General features: G+C 45.9%; 3 protein-coding genes and 1 non-coding gene across 9 annotated transcripts in view; 3 read left to right on the top strand and 1 right to left on the bottom strand.

The window, feature by feature from the left end:
* LOC135377408 (protein FAM184A-like) overlaps positions 1 to 3,513 on the top strand; it is a 63,947-nt gene extending 60,434 nt beyond the window's left edge. For both annotated transcript variants that reach the window (XM_064609786.1, XM_064609787.1), the window contains 2 exons: positions 521 to 628; positions 2,484 to 3,513. In XM_064609786.1, coding sequence (XP_064465856.1) covers positions 521 to 628; positions 2,484 to 3,095 — 720 coding nt within the window. In that variant the 3' untranslated portion in view covers positions 3,096 to 3,513. The remainder of the gene's footprint in view (positions 1 to 520; positions 629 to 2,483) is intronic.
* Positions 1 to 25,160, bottom strand: part of LOC135377413 (growth hormone secretagogue receptor type 1-like) — a 415,573-nt gene extending 390,413 nt beyond the window's left edge. Inside the window, exons 1-2 of the mRNA XM_064609800.1 lie at positions 25,067 to 25,160; positions 12,652 to 12,701 (exon numbers count right to left, since the gene is read on the bottom strand). Of these exons, the coding sequence (XP_064465870.1) occupies positions 12,652 to 12,701; positions 25,067 to 25,092 (76 nt within the window). The 5' untranslated portion in view covers positions 25,093 to 25,160. The remainder of the gene's footprint in view (positions 1 to 12,651; positions 12,702 to 25,066) is intronic.
* Trnat-ggu (transfer RNA threonine (anticodon GGU)) lies at positions 4,657 to 4,730 on the top strand. The gene has a single exon. It is a non-coding gene; the product is annotated as a tRNA-Thr (tRNA).
* LOC135377412 (uncharacterized protein ZK1073.1-like) overlaps positions 6,786 to 27,037 on the top strand; it is a 170,123-nt gene continuing 149,871 nt past the window's right edge. For 3 of the 5 annotated variants that reach the window (XM_064609794.1, XM_064609796.1, XM_064609795.1), the window contains exon 1: positions 6,786 to 7,039. In XM_064609794.1, the coding sequence (XP_064465864.1) occupies positions 6,971 to 7,039 (69 nt within the window). In that variant the 5' untranslated portion in view covers positions 6,786 to 6,970. The remainder of the gene's footprint in view (positions 7,040 to 27,037) is intronic. The other 2 variants (XM_064609797.1, XM_064609798.1) reach the window with 1 other exon arrangement.

Below are 27,037 nucleotides of genomic sequence, written 5' to 3' on the forward strand. Positions count from 1 at the left end.
CAGTCAGCAGGTGGGAGAGTCTCAAGCGGTAACGCCACTGAGCTGTAAAGGCCACATCGAGTAATCACAGCAAGGCCTATCATGACATTTCTCCGAAATCCTGGCCTACCAAAACGCTTTTCACGTGCCCCGTGACATTTTGAGCGCGCCAACTTCAAAAATAACGACAACGCGTGCTATGTGAGAGTTCAAGATCGGGGCCTGGAAGTATCGGTTTCACATTCACGTGTTACTCGCTCTGATCAGAACTGACGTTGCCTAGAGTCAAGAAAATAACGCTTATGCGCCCACTGAGCACTGGGCTGTTGAGAGTGATGGGTAAACCCATGTATTTCCCCCTTTTTGCTGAGAATGTCTTTCTTAATTAGCTATGCTCGTGACAAAGGGAATCAACGTAGTGTGCAGAAACATAAACGAATACCAGCAATTAATGCTCCGAGTGCTCGGAAGATAAGATAGCTCTGCCCCTGTTCTAGAGCATGGTTACGTTTCCCGTGTAAGCCTGATTTGTCTGTCGCAGATGTCCACTGCCGTTCATAGTACCGACGCAGAATCTTCAGGAGCGCATGTAACTGCGTCATCAAACTCTTACATGGCATCTGCACTCTGTTCTCCACGATTGCTTAAGGTGAGACTAAAATCAATTTCCTAGACCATTACGAAGTCTGCCATTTTTCGCTTATTCTAGGGTACAACATGTTAGGGCTTATAAGCGGCTGTGTAATAAAGTTTACGCATGACGGGAAGAGACGCCAAATTCAATTTGTGTGTGTGCATATATATATATATAATCGTGCTTGAAGCTCTGGAATGCCTCCTCGACGTCACTGCAATCTACGGTCTCTGACTGCATGGACAGCGTTTTTCGCGATAAAGATCATCTATATGTGACAAAAATATCACTGAGGAATGAGGTCTGAACCAAGAGGAACCAAATTCAGCGAACGTAGGTCGGGGGCGAAAGACATAGGTTGGGCATTGCCAATATTTTGAAGACAAGGCTTCTACTGAGCCATTAGAAGTACAGTATTTTATTCGAGATATTGGCAGCCATTAACATGAGTGCTTTCCTGTTTGAACGCCTCCTCAAATCTAATAATTTAGAAGTACTGCTGGTGGCGTGCAGGACATCGCGAACGTGCGGTATATGTAACGCCTCGCTGGCGATCCTCCCACGTAAAAAACACTTGCAACTAAAACACCAGTTCACTTGCACTTGGGATTTCTCGCCTGCAGGGTATACGGACGTCAACTGGTTGCGCCAGAACGCCTTCCTACATGAAGGGCTGGGCTGCCGCATAATTTTTTTTTATTTATTTATTTATTTATTATACGTCAAAGGCCCGTAGGCATAACATGGCGGAGTCGTGGGTTGCATAGTAGCAACGTACAAAGCAAGTTATAGGCAAAGTGCAAAAACACTTATATGAACAGAAACAAATAAACAAGCAATGGACAAAGTGCATGGCAAAGTGCAAAAACACTTATATGAATAGCAACAAATAAACAAGCAATGGACATTACACAGTATAACTAAAGAACATTGTGGGCACTAAATGCTCAAGTCACCCATTACATCAACAATTCTCTTTTTGAATGAAACAGGATTAGTAATGGTTGCAATATCATGGTCAAGATCATTCCAGTGTCTTCTTGAACGAGGCAAGAAAGACTCCTGATAAAAGTCGTGCTTACAAAATGGCCTCATTATTTTATTAGGATGGTCAAGGCGCGATGAACTGTAATATGCACTCTGTAGCATATCTGTGTGTAATGCCTTGTTGTGAAAAATCTTGTGAAAAAGTGTGATGGATGCGATCTTGCGACGCTCAGACAGCAAAGCGAGCTCAGCCTTTTTCTTCATGAGGGAAACACTGCTGTACGGAGAATAGTCACTGAAGATAAAAATGAACGGGGACGTACAACAAGCTTAACTCTACAGACTATACAAGAGTGCGGTGGCTTTCCACAGATGTTTGGCAGACAGAGGCAATAGGAGCGCGTGGCAAATGCCTGTCGCAGGGCCTGCCTAGCGATAAAAGAGAACGTTCTTCGCTATGCAAGCATTCTAATTTTGTTTTTCAAACTTGGAGTCGTACAAAGTTTTCAAAGACTATAGCTTATGACACATGATGCGATCACTCACCTATATTTTATAGCAGCGATTTTACATTGTTGTCGTGGAAAACCATAGCATCTTTCTACTAGACAGCGGACACATTTCCTCGCACTTTGTAACACGTCAACTCTTATTAATGGGTGTGAAGGATTGCCAATGACGTAGTCTTAAGTAATCACGTGACCTACCCAGGCGCGTGGCATAAGGCGGCCGGTCGCCTCGCTGGGAAGTCCACTAGTGTTGGCGCTTGAAGTGGCGCTTGGGGTAGCGCTTGGGGTAGCGCTTGGACATGCATCTGTGGAAGCCACCCGCAAACCTTCGTTCGACATGCTGATGCAACATACCTTGTATGCTTTACTTTCAGAGAGCCGTGAACTTCAGTGAGTCATCTTACCGTTCCCTTCTGCCACGGAGGCCCTCCCTCCCGGCCACCAACGCGCCACATGACAGCATAGCCAGCCGGAGTCCAGTCCCTCGACCCTGTGCTCAGATCCCATCTTATGTCCCTACTAGAAGCCTCGAAACAGCATCGTCTCCAGTCACATCACCAGAACTCCTACGACGTCTAAGATCGCCAGAGACACCGTCGAGGATAGCCTCTCTAGAAAGGTCCCCAGACCTCCATCGAAAGCGCTCCGTCTGGTTTTCAGACGGCCCTCGACCGAGCACGTCCGTAGAACCTTCAAAGGTTGACAGCAGCAAAAAGAACTCGAGAGACCACGACGCACGGAACAACAAGGACGGCGCGCACACGCAAGATGACAATAGGTCCTCTGGCTACAATATCCAGAGGATGCTCGGTGACACGTTCAGAAGAATGAAGTCGCATAAAAGGGAAGAGAACGGCACGACGGACGTCGAAGTCAGGAAGAATGGTTCGCGATTTTGCGCCGCACTATCAAAAAGTCCCCGGTTTACGCGGCGTACCGGTTTCGGTACGATTCGGGAGGCCGACGAAACCGCGCCGGACAAGTGAGAGAGAACGCAGTTCGCAGGACGTATTTTGTGTATATTGTACTTACTGCCTCGAAGCATGACGAACTGACCTTTTTTGGATGCCAACAACCGTGCGCTCTGCTACCGAGAACTGAACTGTGACCTATATGTAAAGAGGACTGGATGTGAAAATGTGTGACCGTTGATACGCGTTCGAGAAGTCGTGCCTGCGAACTCATGATTCTCCATCCTTTATCGTTCGGAGGACATTGGAAGCGCAAAGACTAGAAGCGTGTAAACAGAAGTTGATGGTGCACCCCGAGGCAGGACTGGCAGAGTCTGCGTATCTTAGTACAAACATCGATGAGACTAAGCTCTGATGAGACTTGGTCTGCGTGTATTCTCTTCACAAAGTGCCTTGGATGAATGGACCCATAAAGGAAAATCCAGCAGCAGCCTTTTTGTTTCTCACAAGTCTGTTCCCTAAATTTCGGGTACCTTCCGAACGAAAATACGTGAAAACAAAAGAAAGAACACGGAAAAAGCGCAATCCGCTCACCCACGTTTTTTGCCATTTTGTCAGTTTCTGTATCCTGTACAGGTGTCTCCCAGCAGACCTTGCAAAGTGGCCAGTGATTGTATGCCATTCCTGCGCGTTATTGTCCAACGAGATATTGGAAACAAACCGCTATCACAATAACGTATACAATTTTACGAAAACCGCGACTATATCCGGAGCGACAGGTGCGCTCCCCGAGTTAAATAAATTTAAATTAAATTGAAGTGAATTAAACTTGCAAACTCTGATATAAAAGAGGGCCGAATATACCTGGGCGATTTAAAGGTATAGTTCGCTCTCCAAGCGTAGTTTCGTAGTTTGTATTACCACCGATACTACGATTCCAGATTTATCGAATCACGGCTTCACTTTTCGTCGACTTCAGCAGTACAATTTATTACCGGCTTTATGAATCATAGGAATTCACACGGCTTGAAAATCCCGCGCAGAGAGACGTATTTGCGACGTCAGCGTGACGGCATGAGGGCGTTTGTATAATGACATGCCTGTTTGGCTCACTATTGGTCCGTTTTCCCGTGACACCCAGCAGTGTGAATGATATACTCCTGCCGCTCCTGTTGCGTGTCGTGCCGCCGTGTGGAGAATAGTCACAGGAACGTCACGGGAGTTGATGAGGTGATTCTTCTTCTTCTTCCTGCTTCGTCCTCCCCGTAGGTCGGAGCTCGCTGCCGGTGGTCAGGAGGAAGCACGAATAACTCTGGAAATATACGTCGATTTCGAGCGCGAAAGAGCTCACAGTTTGGAGTCAAATAACTCTTGTCAAGCATATTATTTAAATTATCGTAGGAGGCGAACTTTCCCTGTAAGGAGTATGTTGAAAGAAATTGGTAAACAGGTCTGGACAATCTATTACAGAAGGTACAACGTTATGTTAGAAAGCCTATATAAACATATAACATGTGCCTGAAAGATGCCGCTATACGTGTTTACGGACGACGTACAGGTTGGCAATTGATGTTCTGAGGCTGGAACACATAGAAAGGACAAATACATACAAAGCCTCAAAATTGTGCCTCGGTGTGTTAGCTTAGCTCAGTTGGTAAGAGCCCTGGACCGGTAATCCAGAAGATGTGGGTTCGAGTCCTACAGTTGGCTAACCTTTTCAGTGACTTCCTTCTTTCATCATTGACGTACAGGTGTTTGTCATAGACATATGTGTGTGGTAGACTATGCATAGGCTACATCGCATCCTAACTCAAGTGAAAAAAAAAAAAAGAACGGATGACGAACTGTCTATAACTAAAATAGCTTACTCTATTCTGAGTCGTTATTGAGTAAGCTGTTGAGTTAGGTAAGCGCTGTTTATATAGCTCTCTCTCTCTCTCTCTAAAAGACCAGAGCACGTCCCCCGAAGACCAATCAGTTGTGCGAGCTCCTATTTCCCTTCGTCGTACGTTCCACCAGTGAAGCACTTATCCTTCATCTCTTCGTGGACATTGTACACGGAACTTGCAGCGAAGAACTGCAAAAAAAAAAGAAAAAAAAAAGAACAGGGCAAACTTCACCATTCTGGGACATGCACAAACACATGGACCCCAAGAAATCCAGGGATCATGTTCTCTCCTGAACGGACGTGAGGAAAGGGAAATGCCTTTTGCTGTTATTACACGCTGCTTATTGTGGGTGAGGAGCAATGGGAAATCTTATCCTATAGACGACATTTTCGTCCTCATTGTATTCCCCGGTAGTACGTAATCGAGAATATCACCAAGAATTATTATCTATCAACATAAAAAAATCAGGAAAATACTTGCGGCTTCAGTTTCCAATGTTTTCTTTTATTTGACATAAAACAACGTTACCCAGATCGACGAGGAAAGTGTTAACAGTGGACGTTCTGTATTTTTATGTAGCTTTTAAAAGATCGCGAAACTTTCACTTGTTTCGCCCATGCGAGAACTGGAGGCGCGTCCGTCAGGGAATTGTATCGATACGGGGTAACGGGATACAGATACAAGGCAACGGTACGCGAATCTTTCCGCTCATTCAGCTTGAATAACATGTCGGGCTGGCTGTGGCTTGCGAAGCAACAATGTTGTTGCCAGGCGTCAACCACAGCGCTCCCCTAGAATACATCGGAGCACCTCAAATCTGAAAATTATTTTAACGTTACCTTCCGCGTGATGAACAATAAAGAGAGGTTGCCTGACCATAATGCAAAATACAGTAACATTGCTTAACTAAGGTGCGAAGGCGAAGCCGACGGGAAATTGGAATTTAGAGTACAACAGACCGTGAGTATACTAACTAGCATTATAATAAGCCTGGACGGGAACACGCAGAAAACGTGACACAACGGAACTGTCTCAAAAAAGCTATCTCTCGATTGCGTCAGTGGTGTCGCGTCGCGTTTTCTCTCTGAAGTATGGTGGCTAATTCTCTTTTTTTTTTCTTCAGTTGTGTTGCGCCTTAGAATTTTTCTGAACGGCCTTCGAATGAATTCCTGTCGGTCATTCCCTCAACATCCTGTATATTGAAGGAAGTGGAGAGGTATCGGTATCGCAAAACCAAAAGACAGATGTTTATTTTTCGACTGCTTCGATGAAGGGAGGACACCGGAAAAAAAAAAGTTTCAGCTATCCGATCTCCAACAGAGGTGTTTAATCCTCCTCTCCTCACAGGCAGAGACTGGTAATAAACGCCCATGGAGAATTCGCCGACGCTGAGTGGACGCGACCGGACTGCAAGATGATTTCAAAACTGAAAACACCAAGAAGTAAAAGTGAACTAATAGAATTGAGCTAAATGTCCACATTTCGCAGGCAAATTTCCCGAGAGTAATCGATGTGATCTCATCCGATTAAACCACTGTGTGCAGCTGTGCACATAATTACTTTCACTCTCCGCCGCCGTACATCGCTTCCCAAAGCGCCTAGTTTTCAGGCAGCTGGCAATTCAAAACAGCCGTCACCTCTCCCATTTTCGTCGACCACGACGAAACACCGAAATGCGTACTTTCGAACTGGCCCGGGGAGAGCGCCTTCACCTACGAGTGACGTCACACGTGTCACACCAACCAAACGTCACAGCACTGCCACAATATGGGGCCGCCATTTTACTGCCCGTTCGTCCCCGTTCCTCCCCGGCGTCCCGAAGTTCTCCAACCCGCCACGTTCCAAAAGCGGCCGCGTGATGGCGCTGTGCGTCTTGCCACGGTGCGCCATTTGAGCCTTCCAAATGACCTGCCTGCGCAGCCACAGCGGATGGCCAAAACTTGCTCCTCTCAGCTAGGAGTCCCATATTTTCTGTGTCGGTCTGTATATCCCCCGAGAAGCGCGTGATTGCCGTTTGTGTGTGATTATTTTTCGGTTTTCTACCCCTCTAACCGTTGAACCATGTCTGAGTCGGCAAACGTCCCCAACGCTGCTTCTGACACTCCAGCGGCGGCCACTCAAGAACCTCAGGTGCGTATTCTCAAAAAACTTGGATTTCCTGCGTTTGCTGGATGTTGTTTTTGCCACTGCAATGTTTTTTCGGGTGCGCCACAGCACTGCAGCAGCGGTGACGAAAGCCGACGGCTGCGGGGGTGTGGCGCGCCAGTTCCCTTCGCTTGGTGTTTCTTTTTCTCGCCTGTGGTTCGATTTGAGGCCGCGTCCTCCAAAGCTCTCCCAATAACCTTTCCTGTCCTGCACATACCGGAGGGAGTGCAATATGCTGCACTTTTCAGGCCGTGTCTCGTAGAAACAGGATGTACGCGCACGAGTTTGACCACACGAGCTACGGTCGATATATCACGTCACGCGTTTCATAAAGGTTTCTGCTTCGACATCGCCTGCTGTGTGCGTGGTTTAGTATTTGGCTTCCCGGCATGCAAGACGCGCCTACCTTTTCTTTTCGAGTCGGCGGCAGTTTTGAAAAGGTTACGTCTAACTGCAACGTTGTTGTTTTGCAAGGAATGTAAAAAGAAAAAAAAAAAAAGGATCGATTGCATCCTTCGGTGGCTCGTCAGCGGGTTTGATTTCGTTAGCCCTGGGGGGGCAACGTAGCTCACACCACAGTGCAGTGGGAACAGGATGGGGCGAAGGGCGCGGAAGCACGGGTCGATCTTCTGCGCAACTGCTCCCCTTTTCCGTCATGGCTGGGGATCGAACGTAAACAGTGCGCTGCACCAGCAGCTTCCATAGTCTCCCCATTCGTAATATGGCATTGTAACGTCTCCCAATACAATTAAAAGTGTGCGACAGCCCACACCGTTTGCTGCATGGACTAGTCACGCCGCATTTCATTATTAAAGTTACAAGTGAAATCATGGTGTGCGTGACAGCGAGGTGTCTGCATTCGCACGACGGTGCTGGACGACAAACGAATTCCCGGATGTTATTCTTTCCCACTTTTCCGTCAGTTGTACTTTGGTGAAATAGAGGCCGATACACTTCGTATCGTGAGTTCGAGCTGGCAAGCTCTGAATGTGCACCATATTACGCGTGCTTTCTCTTCATTTGTTACACAATTTGTCGTCTGCAAGCATTTCTCGTCTGCGCCGATGTGCGTGACCATGTCGGGACGCAGTTTGCTCTCGCGCAGCTGTGTTTGTAGAGCCGTGGAAATAGTGTACAGCTGCCAGTTACAGCTGCGCCTCACTCTGGAAAGCGCGTTGTTCCAATGGAGCGTGCCACCGACATGACTGACGATTTAATACAAGCGCGTAATATGATGCTAGACTTACGGGCACCGCTATCCACGGACACGAAACATATAAATGCGCGCTGAATTCGCCGGCAGTCTGTTGCATACTTTCCAAGCTCGCGTTTTATCTCTTCTTCTTCCATTTTATCCGAAATCGTTAGGACGCTGCCAACGTTGGGAAAAGCGAAACGCTTTGGGTCGTAGTAACTCGATATGTTGTGTAACGTCGAAGCGGAAGTTCGGAAACTTTGGAATCAATGTATACTCGTATAGAAACGAAGTTCTTTGAAGGAAATTCGAGTCCATTTTAGGGCGAAAAAATCGCCGGACAAAATACCCCGGTAGCAAAGCCTAATTATACCGCAGAATACTTTTCTTTTCTCTCCGATGAAAGTATCCAAATACTGACTTTTTTTTTTTAATATTACTTTTACTTTTCTTCGTAGGACCGAAACGTGATCATAGTCAACGGAACAAACCATTGCCTGGGTACGGAAGTGTTTTCTCGATGCAATCCCTTTGAGCGTACTTGCAGCCTATAATATAGCGTAGCTGACATAGAGTGCAAAAGCTTCTGAGTAACCATGGCATCGATAAAGGGCTCGTACATCCAGGCATTTAAAGCTGAGCTCGAACGAAGTGCTTCCACTGAAGGCCGGGATTAACGTCAGACGGACAGAAGCGGCGGGCATTATGGCTATCAAAAGCAAGGATTAAAAAAGCGTACATTAATAAAAATACACGGCAAAGACTATACAGATAACGGATTGCGTAATCTCTTTATTCTGCTTTCCTTGCGTGGTGGGTTGGCAGCCCCCGAAATGGTATTGCGTCATGAAGAGTATCATGAATTTTTTTTTTTTAGTCGATGCATTACGTGAACGGCCCTGAAATTATTTGCATACAGAATTTTACATGGTTTAATAATGTAGGGTTTACATCGTGAGACAACATGATCAGGAGCAGTTTCGATTTGCCGGTCTGTGGAGTCACTCATCCAGTGTGGGCTGATATGTATACATATAACGAATACACACATTTCACACGCAAGCAGTGCAACACGTCGACACGTTCAGCTAAAGAAACAGCGGTTTCGAAGCTCGGTTTCGAGTTGCAGTTACTGTGACGCCGCAGGTGGTCTCGCGTGTCGTACATGGCCATGGCGAGAAACACGGGCGGGTCCCTGTCATGCCAGCGGTCCCTCACCACAAACAGGACACGAAGCAAGCATGTATAGCTTGCTGTTACCGTTAATAAAAACGCGTGTGGCGTTATATGCAGCCTAAGTAATGACGTCAGGGAAGAAAAATGCGAAACTTTCCTTGTGTACGGCGTTTCGCTAAGAAACCAAAAATTTCGGATGAGGGCTAAAAGATTCAAATAGACAGTCTCAGTTTGCCTATGCAAATGGCGCACGCCATTTAACCTCCATCGCCGAAGGTGACGTACATAAGCAAGTTGTATCGTATCAGGATATCACTGATCTGCTCGGTTGCTTTTGAATACTAGAGTATCAATCCAACAGCATAATCACGGGTCAGGATCCAGAGGTGTGCTTCAGTATTAATTCGACTTGAGCCAAATATTACGCTCGGATATTTTTCCTCGTTTTCTATAACAACGACGTCGATGATGTTAGGAGTAAAAAATATGAAAAAAAAAAAAAAACGTTGCCACTGGTTTATTCGGACAACATGAAAGCAGTTGAATCCAGTGCCGAATAATGCACCTTATATAGTACCTTGTGCTTCTTTTTTTCATCTGTTACTTCTAAAGATTAAGAGTCACTGCACACTAAAATTCTAAAATGACCCATCTGTGAAAAAATTCCATATCGGGAAGTCGTTCTTTCTCATGAGACAAGAGCCGAACTGTACACTTTTCCTGTCGCGAACAGAAACCCCTTTGTGTGTTATGGCGTCAAGAAATAAAGCTCACAAGGACGTCGATGCCATCTCAAAAGATGTGTCGTCGCCCAAACGAACCAGCGCGAAAGATTCGAAAGCAATAACGGCCGAAGGAGGAAAACCGGGTTTTGTCTTGTCATCGTCTCCTTTGACAAGCGCGTGTTGACGTTACTGATCAAAGACACTATAGCGCCACCATACCCCGTAACGCAGCCAGTTCATTCCCATATGAACAGCATCACCCTTTGTGCGATTCACCTCTCGTACACTCTAAGAAACAAAAAAGAAAAGAAAGGAGTAAAATGGAGAGTAATCGCAGCTTCTAGTCCCCTAGACTGCAGTTACTCCCCATTTTAGTTCCCTAACCCCGACATTTACTCCCCAGGACTACAAAGTGGCACTGAACTTCACAAACGGTCTTCCGAATGCGATAGTCTACGTAAATATGTGCTCTTCAGTTTCAGTTTCAATTTACTACTTCAATTTTTGCGGTACAGCAATTTGGTCCATGTACAAAAGGCCCAGGCCTGACGAGGTACATGGACCAACATAATGCAGCCAGTGGAAGCACAACAAGATGTATACCAGTGAACATGAAAAGATCACACATCATTTGAAATACAATCAGTATTCAAGCAAAGTAATGACACCCAAACATAAGTCATTGCACATTAAAATCCATTCCGCACTTCTCTCGTTCAATTTGATGGCATATAAGACTGGTATAACTCAGCCAACTTCACAGTTTTCCGCGCACGCACAGCAAGAAACAGTTAACGCTTCTTTCTTCGCAAACTGTGCCCAGTCAACCCTCGATTTATGAACCTTCGATTTATAAATTCCTTCGTTTTATGAACACGAGCACGGGGAACCAAACTTTTTCCATTCGTTTTTCCATCGTTTTATGAACCTCGATATTCGAATAATGAACGATATTTCTGGGAACCAACTAGGAGTTGCCCAGCGTTTTTGCCCTCAATTTATGAACGGATCGTTCCCAGGTCAACAGAAACTTTCAAAGGGATAATTCCGTGGTCTTATGAAGGACGCCTGGACGGACAAAACGTTTTCCAGGTATTGCACCCTCGGTTCTTAACCCCTGGAAATCCGAACCACAAACGGGCTTTCCGGGGTCGCACAAGGTGCGACCAAGTGTTCCTGACCTCAGTTGATGAATAAGGTGGTCGCTGTCACCCGGAGATTAATAAACGGAGGTTAAAAATCCCGGAGGAAATCCGACACCAGTCCAGTGCGAATGTGGTGACATCTCTTATTTCCAAGATTGACACAGCGGAAGGCATGGTCCAAAGGAAAATTAAACAATTTAGTATTGCATAATAAACAGAGTGTGAATGCGCTAATGTCTGTTCTTTGTGAGATTGATACAGCAGAAGGCATATGGTCAAAAGCAAAATTACACAATATATGGCATTATAAACACAATCCCAACTCGGAAATACTGTTGCATTTGCTCGATAGTACTCAGTTAACTGCATGTTCGATTTATGAATCCCTCGATTTATGAACGATTTTTCGGGGAACCGAGGGTGTTCATAAATCGAGGGTTGACTGTATATGCCGCAAGTATTTTGATGCATGCACACGAATTATGCACCCGGGGCTCTTGGAATCAGAGCGTGAAATGCAGTCTCCACTCTGTGACATTAATTTACTCCCCTGCATTTACTCCCGAAAGGGACTATTTTTTTGTGGCAATGCATGTAGTCCCCAAAAGGAGTAAAATTACTCCTTTCTTTCTTAGAGTGCGTACACTGTCGTGTGTATATCACATGGCAACCTTCCGCTCGCTGTCGTTCTTTATGAACATCCATAATTTATTTGTGTATACAGGATCGATTTCAGCGAAAGCGATTGCATTTTGCTTGTCAATATACCGAGTCTCCCTCACAAGACCATTGCCTGCAAAGATATTTCCGTATTACACGGCAGGTCGCACGTGTTGCATTTGTCCTGCGTCGCCGCTTGCGGTGGTGTAGTGGGGAATGTGCACAACACACTGTACCCCTACAATTGTTGCGTACCCTTGTCCCGAGTAAAGACGCAAGCCGTACAAGTTGCTTCCACATTTCCTCTCCTGGGAAAGATATTGTAATCCGTGTGCCCTAGTCCGGAGATTTCATCGCGCTTAAAAGGATTTTCCGGTGAACAAAATCATAACCTTCATCATTATATCAGTTAAATGTGTGTTGGTGTCGATCAGCTGAATGTCAGTGTATCCATGCGGGTTACAGGAGAGACAGTTTGTACCTTCTGTACATGGTATAGATGCAACATTGTTCAGACAAGAGCAAAATGTGGGAGTCTGTAATAAAATAATATATATAATTGGGTGTTTACGTCGCGAGACAACTGAGATCTGTAAAAAAAAAGAAGAAAGAAAATCAGAAATACCAAACGCTAAAGAGAATCTCATTTCGTGAATACCTCTGAAGATACAGCACTTGATAGCATGATATGCTTACCACTAACGAACTGTTGCTGTCCTCGTCGCTTGACGTGTATAAGTAAAAACCTGCAATGAGATTTAGTTTAGGAAAAATTCTTGACAGAGCAATCAACAAAGGGGGGGGGGGATATGTTTATTGAAAAAAAAAAAGGGGGAGGAAAGGTTTGTCAGGCGTAGGCCGACTTGTTATTCCTTCAATAAAGAATAAAAGAAAGAAAGAAAAGAAACACACAGACAGACACACAAAGGGCTTTAGAGGCTAGTCGAGAGGCCGGTGGCACGGAGAGAGCTCAAGAGGGTAGTCGCAATCAACAGCATTGGTAATTAGGGCACGGATACCTCCAGAGCTCTGGCGGGTTAGGAGACAAATCTGTTCGTACATACTCCAAGCGTCTTTGGTATAATCTTTGGTAATCTTTATTTAGTCTATGTTGCAAAAATGTACACAAAGTTGGACTGTGAGGGCAAGCCCTGTAGTACAGTCCCAGCACACCACCTCGACCATGCCAGCGTTTAGATTGTAATCGTGAACATGCTATATATTTTTTTTATAATTTTTAGGCAGAGCGTGTCTAAGTTCAATTGAGAACCAAAAACGTATTTTTATTCGTACACCCTCGAGGGACATACAGATGGATGTAATTTTTCACTCTCGACGCAAAAGGTTCAGGAGCAACATTCCCGTCAATAGACCACCTGCTGTTTGCAAACAGTCTACGTCACAACGCCAGATGTCGCAACCCGTCGTTGGCAAAATAAAGCCACGTTGGCAGTCGCCGATCACATGAGTTGTTTTGGGGCTTGTCTCCGATGATGAATGCCATTGCGCGAAGGAGATACGAAGGAAAACTTTATGCGCGAGGCGGATACTATCCTGACCTCATCTCACAAAACGCTGAAGGCTGGTTTAGAGTACGACGGAGCGGGGCGTAACGACGCGCAGCGCACCGCCGCGCAGCGCGAGCCACCGCCGGTGAGTACCGTATTTTCACGCGTATTAGCCGCGGCTTATGCGCGATTTTTTTTTCTCACGGGCGCCCTGTGGCTTATCCACCGGTGCGGCTTATCTGATGACTATTTTTTCCTGGCATTTTCCCCATACGCCGATTTTAACGAAAGGGCCGACAGTGTCTCTGGAACAGCACTGTCCTGCCGATGCACGAACAGTGCGTAACAGGGACGGGTCCACATTCGAGTAGATTGATCTTCCTGGTGCATTCCCCCAAGCAGCTTTAAGGAAAGTGGTGACAGTGATTCACGTCTTCTGGAGGATCACTGACCCATCAGCCCACGAAAAACACCCGACAAGGGCACAATCCGATCTTGGTAGAATTCCAGAACTGACCTCCTCTGTTCCACACTGTGCCGTTCCCGGAGTATGGACCACATGGTTTATGGCCTTCTCTATGGTCTCCTTTGTCGCACAAATCAGTCGTCTCGTATTGCCCGCGGCTTATCTGTGGGTGCGGCTTATCTGCCAGAAAATTTTCAAAACGCCCCAAAAAACGCGTCCTGCGGCTTATCTGCGGTGCGGCTTATACGCCTGAAATTACAGTACATATAGTTCCACGACACTCGGAGAAGCGCGGCGCGGCGGCAACGCGCGATACCTCAGACGCCGTCGGGCTGTGCACGGCGTGGGCTCCGGTGGACTCGCATTTCCCAACATGGCGTCGCCCATTAAGCTTTTAACCGAAGCTGTTAAGGAACATCCGTGCCTATATAATACACGACTGTATAGAGACAAGCAAAAGAGGGAGAACAGCTGGGTAGACGTGTGACTTTATTCTTCAATTCAGTGTATATGCACACACAGAAAAATAACCGTTCGAGAAATAACTTTTTAAACTTCTTCAGCTTGTCCGTGTTTTTCACCGCGGAAACGTTCTTCAGAAGTAGGACGCCAGGATATCCTTAGCCATTCTTTCGTTCTCGAAGATAGGAAAAGTTCAGAGAAAGGTTGTAGCACGATGAAGAACTCTTGAAGAACGGTTATTTTTCTGTGTGTATGTTTGGGGGTGCCAACCAGACTTGTACACGTTACTAAAAAAAGGTAATTGATTACCGTTACCGTTACCTTGTACGAAAAAGTAATTTTTTACCGTTACAAATTACTTGCCGGAAAAAGTAATGAAGTAACGCCTTGAAAAGTAACGCGTTACTTTGCCAATTACTTTCGATATCTGAGAAAACGATATAAAAAAAAGATAGAAAGAAGATATCCACACAAAAAAAAGGGTTATCGGGGTCAAGAGTTCTGTGAAAAATGTGTCGAGAGGTTGAGAGTTTTGATAGTTCTGTGAAAAGAGTCCCAACTGGAACTCCCACAAATGACTCATCAGGTTCACGGTACAACCTACAGTCCAACTTACTGCATACAGGCCGGGTTACGGATAGATAGTACACATGAATGGGGAGAGGACAGTGGACTCAAAAATACACTACACGTGCGGAACACTGTGGCAATTGACCTCGGGGTCCTCGGGTAAGTAATTGTTGCGGGAAAAGCCCTAGAGATAAGACAGCTGCCTTGCACCGAACTTGCAGAGGGCAGTTGGTTTTGTCTTCTCGCGGCGGTGAATCATCCCATATATGTGTGTGTGCGTCGTCCCGAACAATGTGGATTCTTTAGTTTCCAAGTAATCGATTACTTGGTAATTGATTACTGAAAGTTGTAATTGAATTACTCAAAAAATTACTGGGCCCCAAAAGTAATCGATTACGTTACAAATTACTCAAAAAAGTAATTGATTACTAGTAACGCAATTACCCGTTACCCGTTACGTACAAGTCTGGTGCCAACCGTATTACAGTAGTACAAACATAACAGTGCCAACGACGAGAACACTGATTGTCTTTAGTCGGATTCCAACAGGCGGATACAGTTGCCAGATGTGCTTGCTTTCCCACTACGACATGTGAAAATCCGCGGTAGTGTTTTCGCTGCGCTGCGCCGAATCGCGCCAGACTATGATCCCGGTAGGATGAGGAAGTGTGGCGTAACGAACGCTAGCTGTGGGCGCGGAACGCGGGCCTTAAACTACGCCAGCCTTAACACTACGAAGTTACACGACGGCAACAACCACGCGCTTGTTTTGCCGACGATCCACTCTTTCCCAATCTCACGCTATCTAGATGTGACGTGCCGCGGCGGGTGGTCTGTTGCACCTAGAACTGGTAACTAGAGTTCAGTGACTCTAGTGCGGAAACAAAATGGCGCTCCTGCTCTCCCTTGGACCTCAGTGTCGATACTCTGAAGCGAAGCTTATTTAGTGACTCTACTGGTAACCAGTCCAACTTTTCAAACCACTTAACCCTCTCTCCCCCACCTACACTACCACCGCGCCTTCTTTCCCTTTCTTTCTTTTTCCCTTCCTGTACGCATTACTGTTTCCATTGCACCGATGCAATACGGGAGCTGGAAATGATTTGCGAGTTCTTATGTTTTCATCAGTGAATGTCGCTGGGAGCAGCCAGCTTCCACTTGTATATAGGTCTATTTTAGGGAATGTTGCAGTCGGAACCAAACCAAACGCGATCGCAGAAGCGTAAAGTTCGCGTTATTAGTTGCGACATCTAGAATTTCGACGTTTCTTGCCGGAATTAAAAATATCGACACGTTTCACTTTTATTTTGTTCAGGCTGCATCAATGCGAATTTGGGGGCGTATATGGTCACACAGCCGTCATTTCGGTGTTGAGACGTCATGCTTTCGAACTACATATGGTGTTGTGTTACGTAGCAAGCAGATACAGGTGTACGCGTGTGTCTATAACTGCACATTAAGATTTCTTCAGCTGTGCAGAAATCACACTAAAACTACCGTTCTATAGCATCTTTCGCTGTATTTGCGGTAAAAGGTGGTGATATTGTGCTGCCCAAGAAAGAGGTAAAACTTGATTTAGGCCGACAAAATTTGATATACTGATTTGGTAGCAAAGCCCATTTATACCCCAGGGGGAGCCCGTGGCCATGCTTGAAACCCTGAAATTAGGGAACATTTTGACGAACATGACTTGCTTAGAAGTTAGAACCTAGTAACAGCATGTAATCTATACAGGGTGTTTTAGTTAAATCCCCGGGCTAAATTCTCGAACGGGTGCACCAACCGCAGAAGTTTCTTTTTTACAAGTATCGGTCCGATACCACCTACAAGCCGCGTACCGTGTGAATGAGTTGGGGGGGGGGGGGGGCGCTCATTATTTAAATAAAAATTCAAATGAGTTTCGTGAAAAACATAACTTCTAAAGCAGGGCGCCGTCGGCATTAAAATGGGTACTGCCCCTTTTGGGACTTTCAGTGGACACCTTTTAGAGGAAAATCTGCCACCGAAGCGGGTCATTTGTTGCAGTAATTAATTGGTTTCGGTTTACATATTTTTGTCGCGGCTGGTCGCGGTGAAGCGCAAAAGGACGCTGTTCCACTCCCTTATCCACCAATGAATTACGTCCGTTGGTCTCCTTGGTGGTAGCCAAGGTCGTGCTGACGACTGGGAGGTAGTGGGTTCGAATCCCACCACCGGATTGCCGGTCGGAAGGCCACGTGGAAGGCCACGAAAGGCCACCGTCGGAAGGCCACGTGACCTTCCGACGCCACTCGCTCAAACGTCGCCCACCTACGCATTGCTGATGAAGGCCCAATAGGGCAGAAACAGCTGTCCAATGCTGGTGTGGCGACGTTTGGGACTTATAAACATATGTTCAACGTGCAGCCAAAGAGCCTATGCTATTTTTTTTTCACTATATATATATATATATGTATATATAGATACTCATGGAACAATGCGACAGCACCAGAGGACACGTGTTTCGCCGTGTTTGCGGCTCGTCAGCTCTGGGTAGCTGCGCATCGTTCGGAATTGGCAAACAAGGGGTCGCTCAGCGAGCTATATACACCCTGGAGGGTGACTGAGCACTCCCCAATGCCACACTGCAAGCCAGTGAATTATAATGAAGGAAAAAAGCCATTAAAGAAACCAGTAAATGACACTAGTCACTGACCATGTTTGGTTGGAAATGGATTGCTGAGTGTGTGTGTGTGTATATATATATATATATATATATATATATATACACACTCAGCAATCCGGCTCCAATATATATTTTGCTGTTGCCCAATAGCACAACCGATAACACGGAACAACCCTGTGAATGCATTTCAAAGACCACCCACAAGACTTCCCATGTGCGCTCGCTCGCGTACCATACTGCGCGTCGCTCAATAAAGCAATTTACCCCGGCACTTCACCTCTCTCTTTGCATTTCAAGCATATTTTCAATGGAGAATGCCAAGTGAGACCGATTGAATCCATCAACAAAGGCGCAGGCCAAGTTCGCTGGCGCATAATAGAAATCTGGGCGTTGTGCCAGCGTTTGAAACAGTTCGTCTGCCCAGGGTCTGCGCTATCTGGCTTTTTCACGTGTCAACCACCATCTGGTTCACACTGGACCAATCTTCTAGGCGTCTGTTAGCGGCTGCCTTCGGGAGCAGCTCGATTGCCTGCCACCAGAAGCGGCTTGGGAATATTTTTTTGGGTAAACACAGTTGTTCAGGGTTTACATCTGTTTGTGTACCTGGGAGCGAGACGATTTTACGCAGACGACAGCGATATAACAGACGCCATATGCAGTAGTCTGCTCTAGAGGCTCAAGTAGCGAGTGCAGGGAGCAAGTTTAGCTCGAACACATCAAACGGCTGTGGTTTACAATGTCTTGTAAGCTTTATTTGCAGAGTATAAAAAGTGTACGAAAAAAATTGTGATGAAACTGCGAGAAATTGGCGAGCAAATTTGAGTCATGTATTACACCATCTGGTATTTGAATTCATGTAAAGAGCATAATGTATGGATGAATAAGCCTATTGGTCGTTGCTCAAATTCGAGGAAGCGCTTAGAGCGATGACGTCTGTGGCAGGTTCTGAGTAATACTGTGTATACAAGAAGCGGTAAATGATGAGTCAGATTGTGGTAGCCACTTTACAGGGGGGGGGGGACGAAATTATGGACTGTGCCTTTTTAACAGCCGAGTTTGAATCGTCCAGAGTCTTGTAAACATCATGCGAAATGGAAACAGGTGCACAGCCCATATATTTGTGGACATCTAGCGATTTACTAAACCGCATTCGCCTATAGGATTGCGTGCCATACTAACTCGAGTTGATGAGTGCGTCGAAACAAGATCTCGTTACAGCATGAATGTCGTGATCAAAAAGCACTGCAGTTACACGCAACATTTAGTTCTCCTATTTCGGATGCAATAATGTTCACAAGAGGCGAGTTTTATCACAAGTAACGTCTCCAATGAGTTTGCTAGAACAACGGTTCACAGGGTTCCTCGGACCTTCTTCTGCGGTTCTGGAAACTCGATGATGTCATACCAGCCTTACAAAATTCAATAATAGCAAAATATTCTTCATCAGTCGGTTCCTGCTAACGTCCAAATACAAATGCATCTTTTCGGCTCATGTCCCGTTCCGTGCTCAGTCTCCTTTTCGTTATATGGCGTAATCAGTTATGGAACGTACTGTCCTTTGAAGGACTTAGGCCCGGTTTCACCAACCTCGATTAACATTTGAACCGAGATCAGCGGTCCGTCAACTTGAATTTAACCTTTAACTCTGCTTCACGAAGAGCAGTTATTGTCACTGAAACATTAATCACGTCACTAAGTAACGTTGCACATTGCCAAAAAATAATTGAGTATTCACTTGAAGTTTTAGCGACCCTTGTTCAAAGTTAACCATACCGCGTTGGTGAAACCGGGCCTTATATAGAAGGAGAAAGGCTCCGAAACTTCTGTATATCTTCAAACTATTCCTCGTTTAAAGGCCCACACGAGATCTACCTCTACACGGTGCGCAATAGACTCGTGCAAAAATTTTAAATTACATCCCTCGGGGGACGCGTTCAGATTGAAAAGGAACGAAGAGAGCGCAGACAACAAAGCTGATCGCTAAATTCGCATCCCAGCAGAAATAAGGTCCCGTCTGCGCTTCTTTATGTATTCATTCGCTTTCTTTCGTGATGGCAGAACATTGCGACTGTATACTTCCCAGTTTGTGTGTTTGTTTTTTTCTCTTACCAAGAAAGAAATAAAGGAAGAGAAAGATACGAGACTCTGTAACAAAGAAAACCACGCATTCATGAGAAGATATAACGTGCAACGCCATCACCATCATCATCGTAACGTGCATAAGCAGAGTGAAAGACGCCGACGGCGGAGCTGCGCAGGACTGCATGAAAATCGGCTTTCTTTTGCATCTTCTGTACGTTGCCTTGACAGGCACTTCGTTCCATGGTGTTTTCGTGGAGCTGGTATGTTTGTTTGTTACGAGAAGGCGAAGAAACTGCTTTCGCCTACGGCGTAACGCGTCTGTTTGTGCTTTCGTTATGCGAACTACACGAACTACGAAAACAAACGGAAAAGCCAGCCGGCATACAATAGTGCGAAAAATAAATAAACAAAGCACAAAAGGTGCAGACGTAAGGGAGAACTTATTTAAATGAGGCAGCAGAGCTTGGCGACAAAAAAAAAAAAAAATAGAATAAAGGCGTCACGTCAAAAAAAGAAAAAGAAAAGGCTCTGCGGCGCAGTCAGAGTTGTGCCTAACTCGTTACAAGTAACTCGTTACTTGGTAACGGTTACTTTTTTTGGTAACGAAGTAACGACTCAGTTACTTTTAAAAAAATAGTAATAGTAACGGAATCAGTTACAAAAATTGGTAACTCGTTACTGACGTTACTCGTTCCTTTTCTTGAGCACGGGGGAGCACATTTCGGCACTCCGTGTGACGCAATGCGTGCAGATTTGACCTGCGTGACCAGTCCCTCACTGGATGTGTTGTTGTCCTTTCTCTTGTTTCCGTAATTTCGGACCATCACTCTTTCCCAAGAATGGCCACCAATTGTGCTATGGCTACAAAAAACGCGTTTCGACATCTAGCCTTTTCTTGTCTTTGCTAAGCTTCTGAGCGCTCTAAATTACGACGCAGCCCCTCGTCTGTTTTTGGGAACCGTTGGTGATCGGTGGCACGAAAACCAGTGTTTTTTCTTGTGTTTTCGTAATTTCCGATCACCCCCACTTCGGAAGCAAGGGAGAAGGTCCAGGCAAACTGATATACATTCATGGTAACGGGCCGAGAGACACGGAACACGAAGGACGGACGACAAATTTCGATTATCAGCTTCTTCTGAAGTGCAATTCCTCATTAATAAAGAGTTGAATGCAAGTGACGGCATGTTTGTTGGCTCCTTTAACTGAAAGTATGCTGCGGTAACGTAAAAGTAACTCGTTACCTGTGAGTAACGAGAACTCGTTACTTTTGTATGTTGGTAACGAGTAACGTATTTAGTTACTTTTTTCTGAAGTAACGGGTAACGGTATTTAGTTCCTTTTTTTCGGTAACGGGCACAAGTCTGGGCGCAGTAGGCCTGCTCTTTTGGTATAATGCATTTCCTGGCTGTAAAAAGTAGCGGTTCCTCCCGTGACGAGCATGGTGGTATCACATGCGATGCACCGCTTCAGGAAACGCGTGTTCATAAAGGAGACACCAAGGCTGACCCGGGAACGAGAAATATCTTTTCTTTTTTTTTTTCAATCACGCGTCGTGCATTAAACAAAACGAATAATTGAGCCGAGTTTCCGTTTCGCCCTTGTGATGACGTCGCTGAGTCAAATTTGGCGATGGCGTGAAAAAAGAGAGGGTCACAAAGAAGGCGTTTAGCAAACAGGTTTAGCACGCTGTGGCATTTCGTGGAATAAACCCGAGAGGGCATTATAGTACAACTCAATTAGCCAGTGTTATAGTGCCGTAACCAAGCTGGGATACCCGACGACAGAGGGCGTCCCGGACTTTCAGACCCTCGTTAGTCAGGTACACGGAGGAGCGATCGGCGCCATTTCTTTTTCGCACGTGCTGACGCCACTAACAAAGCCACCTGTCGGACGCACTGCGAATGTGTGTCACGGCAGTGTGGGCCTTGTTGGCACAGGGGTGACACAAACCCGCCATTGTTGTAACTACCCTCAAGCGGGTGCTTTGGCAAAACTGCCATCTTGTCCTGGTCGCACGTCATAGAAAACGTCATTTTGAGGTCATGTGACTTTGTTTGCATGTCGTTGTGCCGCTTACCGACATATTTTCACCGTCATAACACCAAGAGATGACCGTATTTTGCCAGCGAAAACTAGGCGGTGCTTCTTCCGCAACATGGTAGCCCATTTCACCATAGTTTAAGTATACATCGCATCGGCTCGGTAAGTCTTAACGCGCGGTCGTCATCACATCTTTGGAAGTTGTCAACAATACGAGGCTTTATGTGTAAAACTGCGCGTTTTACTGCGAGATTATCGGATAAAAATAATTACCGTGATCGAAAAACATCCAAAACGTCGTCCAGAAACAACAACCGCATTGTTTACAAACGGCTTGGCCGCCGATCACGGGCGCCGCCATCTTTAAGGTCACGTGTGCCTTGATGTTTGCTGTGACGTGCGACCAGGACCTGTCCAGGATGCATTGCGTTCGCCCAGCACGCTTTCGTCTACGGAGCAATACGTTGGATGCCACCCCTGTGCTTGTTGGTCAGGGGCTACAAGTTTCCGTCACTCTTTCGTACTCCGAACTGAAGTCTATCAGTAATAATGACAGCTGCTCGAGGACGGAACGGAAGCAGCAACTGCAATTTCGCGCCATGTGGACACGGCCCGAGAAAGACGTAATAGAATGACGTGTACGGGTTTACGAAGAGAATGGAGAAATATTTCCATTTCCTTCACAGGTTCCTTCGGTATTATCTGGTTACCTCAAAAGACCCTGGCTAAGAATATTTCCGGTCCAGACATCCGCCGAAAGGTTCAGAATGAGATTTCCCCTTGTCAGTCATCTAATAGAGGCGTCCCGAGATTAAGGACAAACTGCGTTCCCCTCTTTGCGTCAAAATCCGTTCAAGTCAACTAACTTCGCTGGATGACTGTGCAGAAATTGATTTTCTACCTCTTCCTCCCACACACAACAGCTAGCACAGACGAAGTACATCAAGAAAACAATATTAAGTGTATTTATAAGTTAGGTAGTGATAGACAAAAGGATTGCAAAATTTATGACAGCAAACTTTTTTTAAGTCTAAAGAAAAAACGAAGTTGCAAACCCAATATGGTGTGCGTGAGAGCGCAGCTAAAAATATTCGCAAGCACGTTATCTCTCCTTCAGGTTGTATGTTTTATCTATTGGCTGCCATATATATAGACCTTTTCTAATCTACAGAATTTCCGTTTGCGTCTGAACCCTGACAGGGCTGTTGCAGTCACCGGAACGAAACTCCTAACATGTCGATTGGAACACCTTCTTTAATTTTTGTTGACCGCGCAGGCATAGTAAATGCGGGGAGATCTGCAGTAGCCTATGCACTCCCACGAAGTTCTGGTAACAGAAAGAATGGCTAGAACGCAGGCGAGCTGGTGGCACTGCTGAACATCCCTACTTAGGACCCTAACATTGAAGGGTGCCTTCTTTCCCCTTAATCTCAGAGTTCTAGGTATGGAAGTTCTGGTGTTGGAAAATGTACTGAATGTAGAGAAAGTTAGAACTCAACCCCCAAAACATACAACAACAAAAAGATTAAAAAGACATTACTCTTATGATTCATTACGATGCTTCAGATGTCCACGCAGGATATTTCCATGAAATTCACGGCCAATTATTAATAATTGAGTCATGCTTCCGACTATGTCTCTCCCGTAACATTACGAAGGCAGAAAAATAGGCGATGTCAAGTTGCCGGTGGTGAGTAAATCAAAGCGTGATATTAAACGATAGAAGCAACTTATTTATTTACACGTGATAAACAAGTCTCGTGCAGGAAAGTCTAGTTTACCACGTGAAAAGAAATAAGTTGCTCCTACCGTTTAATATCACTCCGTAACGTTACCGTCAGGCATTTTCCGGTTTCTTGTTCAGAGAAGCACCGGAGCCACAACAGATCCGAGACAAAAGTTCCTTTAATTTAGCGATTCTCACAACAGTCATCGGCTGCTTCATTTCAGTCTCTCACAGAGGTGATATCTATAAATTGATTCTGCTACGCTTACGTCACACCAACAGCGAGCAACAAACAATGAATTAATAAGTAACCCGCTTCGTTCAACAGACGCATACATACAAAAAAAAAAAAAGAAAGAAAGAAAAACGCCATGCCGCGCAGTTCTGCGCGCTGACATTTAAACCGTGGCTGCTGAAGAACATCGATTGATTAACTGCGGCGGCCTTTCGAGGATCTCCGTCTCGGCGAGACTTTCCAGCGGCCTGGTCGCGTTATTCCAATATTTTGGAGCGATGGCGGTCATATTGGAAAGCTATCGATCGGCGGACATTCGGTGAAGCTAGCGTGAGTCGAGCCAGGAGGGTCGGGCTTCGAAACCTGAATATTAATGCACCTAGTTACTGACAACTGACTCCTGAACTGACATCGAAATTGGAAATAAAGCGTAATTGGCTGTGCAAGCGGGCAGTTGAAAAGCTGCACACCTGCAGTAATTCATGGAAACGGGACAAGGCGCAGGGCTAGCTGGTGAAGCACGATGATGGAGGAATACCCTGAGACACGGAACCGTGTTGTGTCGTCCTCTTCTTCGTTCCATCATCAGCACTGGCAAGTTTCCACACTACGTCACAATCTGACACAGCTCGCGTAAGCCTGGGACCATCGTGTGTAGCGTTTAGAACGACTCCTAGGATTGAACAATTAATTGTCCTTTAGGTCGAACGTGGTAGTGAACACGCAACGCTTCTGAAAGGACTTCGCTGGCTATCCTGTGCTGGCCATGCTTGCAATGCTGTAACGAGCGCCTAATGAGACAAACCAATCAGAAGTGACATCAGCCCATTTTCCCGTGAAAAAAAAACAAAAAAACTCTTACTTTTCGCTTTGTATTACCACCGCGAAGCAATAATCACGACTATGAGCGGTGTACAGACAGATCGGATGGAGAGAGGCCAGCAGGAAGGAGTGGGACCGGGGGGGGGGGGGGGGGGGGGACGTCGCGGGTCGACTTAATGGCGAACTGTACCAACATCTGTCCAGAATGTCTGCCGGAAATATCAGGGAAAATCTCAGACATCACAGCCGCTGGGATGGGAGAGCTCAAACCCACAGCGTCCCAGTCTCCAGCATGACCTTGGAAAACTTTGCTGGGCTGTGTTCTACGATGAACGATATCTACGATATAAAATCTACGATACTGGACGTTTCGCTCGCCTTCGAACGATATGGATCAAAATTAAGGTCACGTAAATCTAGATAAAACGTAGTAGCTCTGGCTGGATGAAACGCGACCAACAGAACGTCTTCAGTTCTAAAACGCCCAGTTACATCGCAGATTAAACAACGGCGATTTCACTGTTTCAATTCGGATCGCTCGTGCACGTGCGCTTACCATATTAAATGGGACGCAAGCTCCATATTCGGTAGAGGTGCCGAAGGAAATGGGCAGCTAACAGTTATAAAATACGCGCGCTGTGCATCGTCCCACGTCCTCGCTGTGATCTTGGACAAGGAGACAGGATATGTTTGGCGCCAGCTCGTGTTTCGCAGCCGCCGCTTTTAATCTCATCGCCGTTGCGGCAAAGCGATAACGTTCGCGGACACACGACAACACATCGTCGCAATCGCGCGCGATAAAGCGCCGGTATTGCACGCTTCATTGACGACCCAATGTGTCAGGGTATCGACGAGTGGTATTTATCGGACCCACAAAGGGTGGTACTTGAGTTGAAAAACAAACAAACAAATATCTGGCATTTGTCCTAACTCCTTCTGCCCCGCACATGTGTGGATCAGATACACATTCCCGGTTGGTTGTGTATTCGTGCGTAGGATTCCCCGCTGACGCACTGGCAGGCTAGAATCGGTTGTGGGGGTGCTTGACAACTTTGAAGGACTCCTTTATTGGAAAGGAGCTGCAGACGCCCGACACTGCTGATATCACTTGACTGTTTCTCTCACCGCACGCTGCTGGAACTATGGCACTATACACTCTTTAAAAAAAGGGTGTACTTTAACTCCTTTCCTTGCCACATATATAACACCCTTTTGGAGAGAACAATTACGCTCAAAAGGGTGTCTCCTCACTCCCTCAAGGGAGTAGCATAACACCTTCTCTTTGCCGGGGAGTAATATTACGCTCCAGTAGGGAGAAAGGTGTTATGCTATTCCCTTGAGGGAGTGAGGAGACACCCTTTTGAGCGTAAATGTACTCTCCAAAAGGGTGTTATATATGTGGCAAGGAAAGAGAGAGAGAGAGAGAAATACATGATGACGATGATATGGGGATGTGGCAAGGAAAGGATTTAAAGTACACCCTTTTTTTAAGAGTGTAGCTGTTCAGACGGGAAATGACGGAGCAGCAGAAAGTGTTTTCGAGCGGGAAATTCAATTTTTATTTTAAATATTTATGTAAGTAACATAAATATTAACGAATCCCGATGATGGGCTTTGAAGATGAAGTCGCATGGTGGGTTTTGGAGCTGAAGCGTTGTGATGTTGATGGTTATGGATGTTGATATAACGTACATTGTTCTCACCTCTTGCTGTAGAAGCCTTACGCAAAACACTTTCCTGAAAAATAGAGAAGGCTATTTGAGCACACCTCATTACGGAAAACAAAACAAACGTAGCTTGCACACGGTCTTCACAACCGCACAATTTCGCACGTATGTCTTGGATTCGATTAGATATACCCTGGAGAAAGTATGTTCAAACGGGACTGGCACCACGGAAACCGGGTCAGACCCAGCGTTGCAGCAATGTATGAATCTATCATGTCGACTCATCTGCTTGGACACTGACAGGAGCATAGAAATCTTACGGAGAGAGGCTAGAAGGAAAGTCGGGGAGGAGGATAGGCGGAGAGCAAAGAACTTGAACGAGGCTCTTCCCTCTCTCAATGTATGCGCTCGGAGGCAGCCATATTGAATCAGCCGAGGAAACGTCGTGTATTTCCAGCCCGTGAAAGCAGCCACAGTTCCAAAAACTGTTGCAACACTTGCTCGGTTGCTCCTCTGCTTCCGTCGGCTACATATTTTGTCAGTGTCCGCCCCTATCCAGGCTTGTAGTTAAGGCTGGTTGAGGCAGCGGCGGAGACGGCGTCACCATGTGGCGTCCGTGTCGTGTGTGTTTGGATTGGATTGGATTGGATTGGAAAAGAAAGAAAAATATGGAGAGGTTAGTCCCGACCCAGTCAGAACTGGCTACTCCAAAACTACTACTGTGTGTTTCTTCGTGTGTGTGTGTGTATGTGTTTTCATATATCTTACGGTTTAATGGGTTCTGGCGGTGTGTTACTGTTCCAAAAACATTTTTGGCGTTATGTTTGCTGTATGCTTACTGGATTCCTTTGTTTGCATGC

The sequence above is a fragment of the Ornithodoros turicata genome, chromosome 1 (genome assembly GCF_037126465.1).
Source record: "Ornithodoros turicata isolate Travis chromosome 1, ASM3712646v1, whole genome shotgun sequence".
Classification (NCBI taxonomy): domain Eukaryota; kingdom Metazoa; phylum Arthropoda; class Arachnida; order Ixodida; family Argasidae; genus Ornithodoros; species Ornithodoros turicata.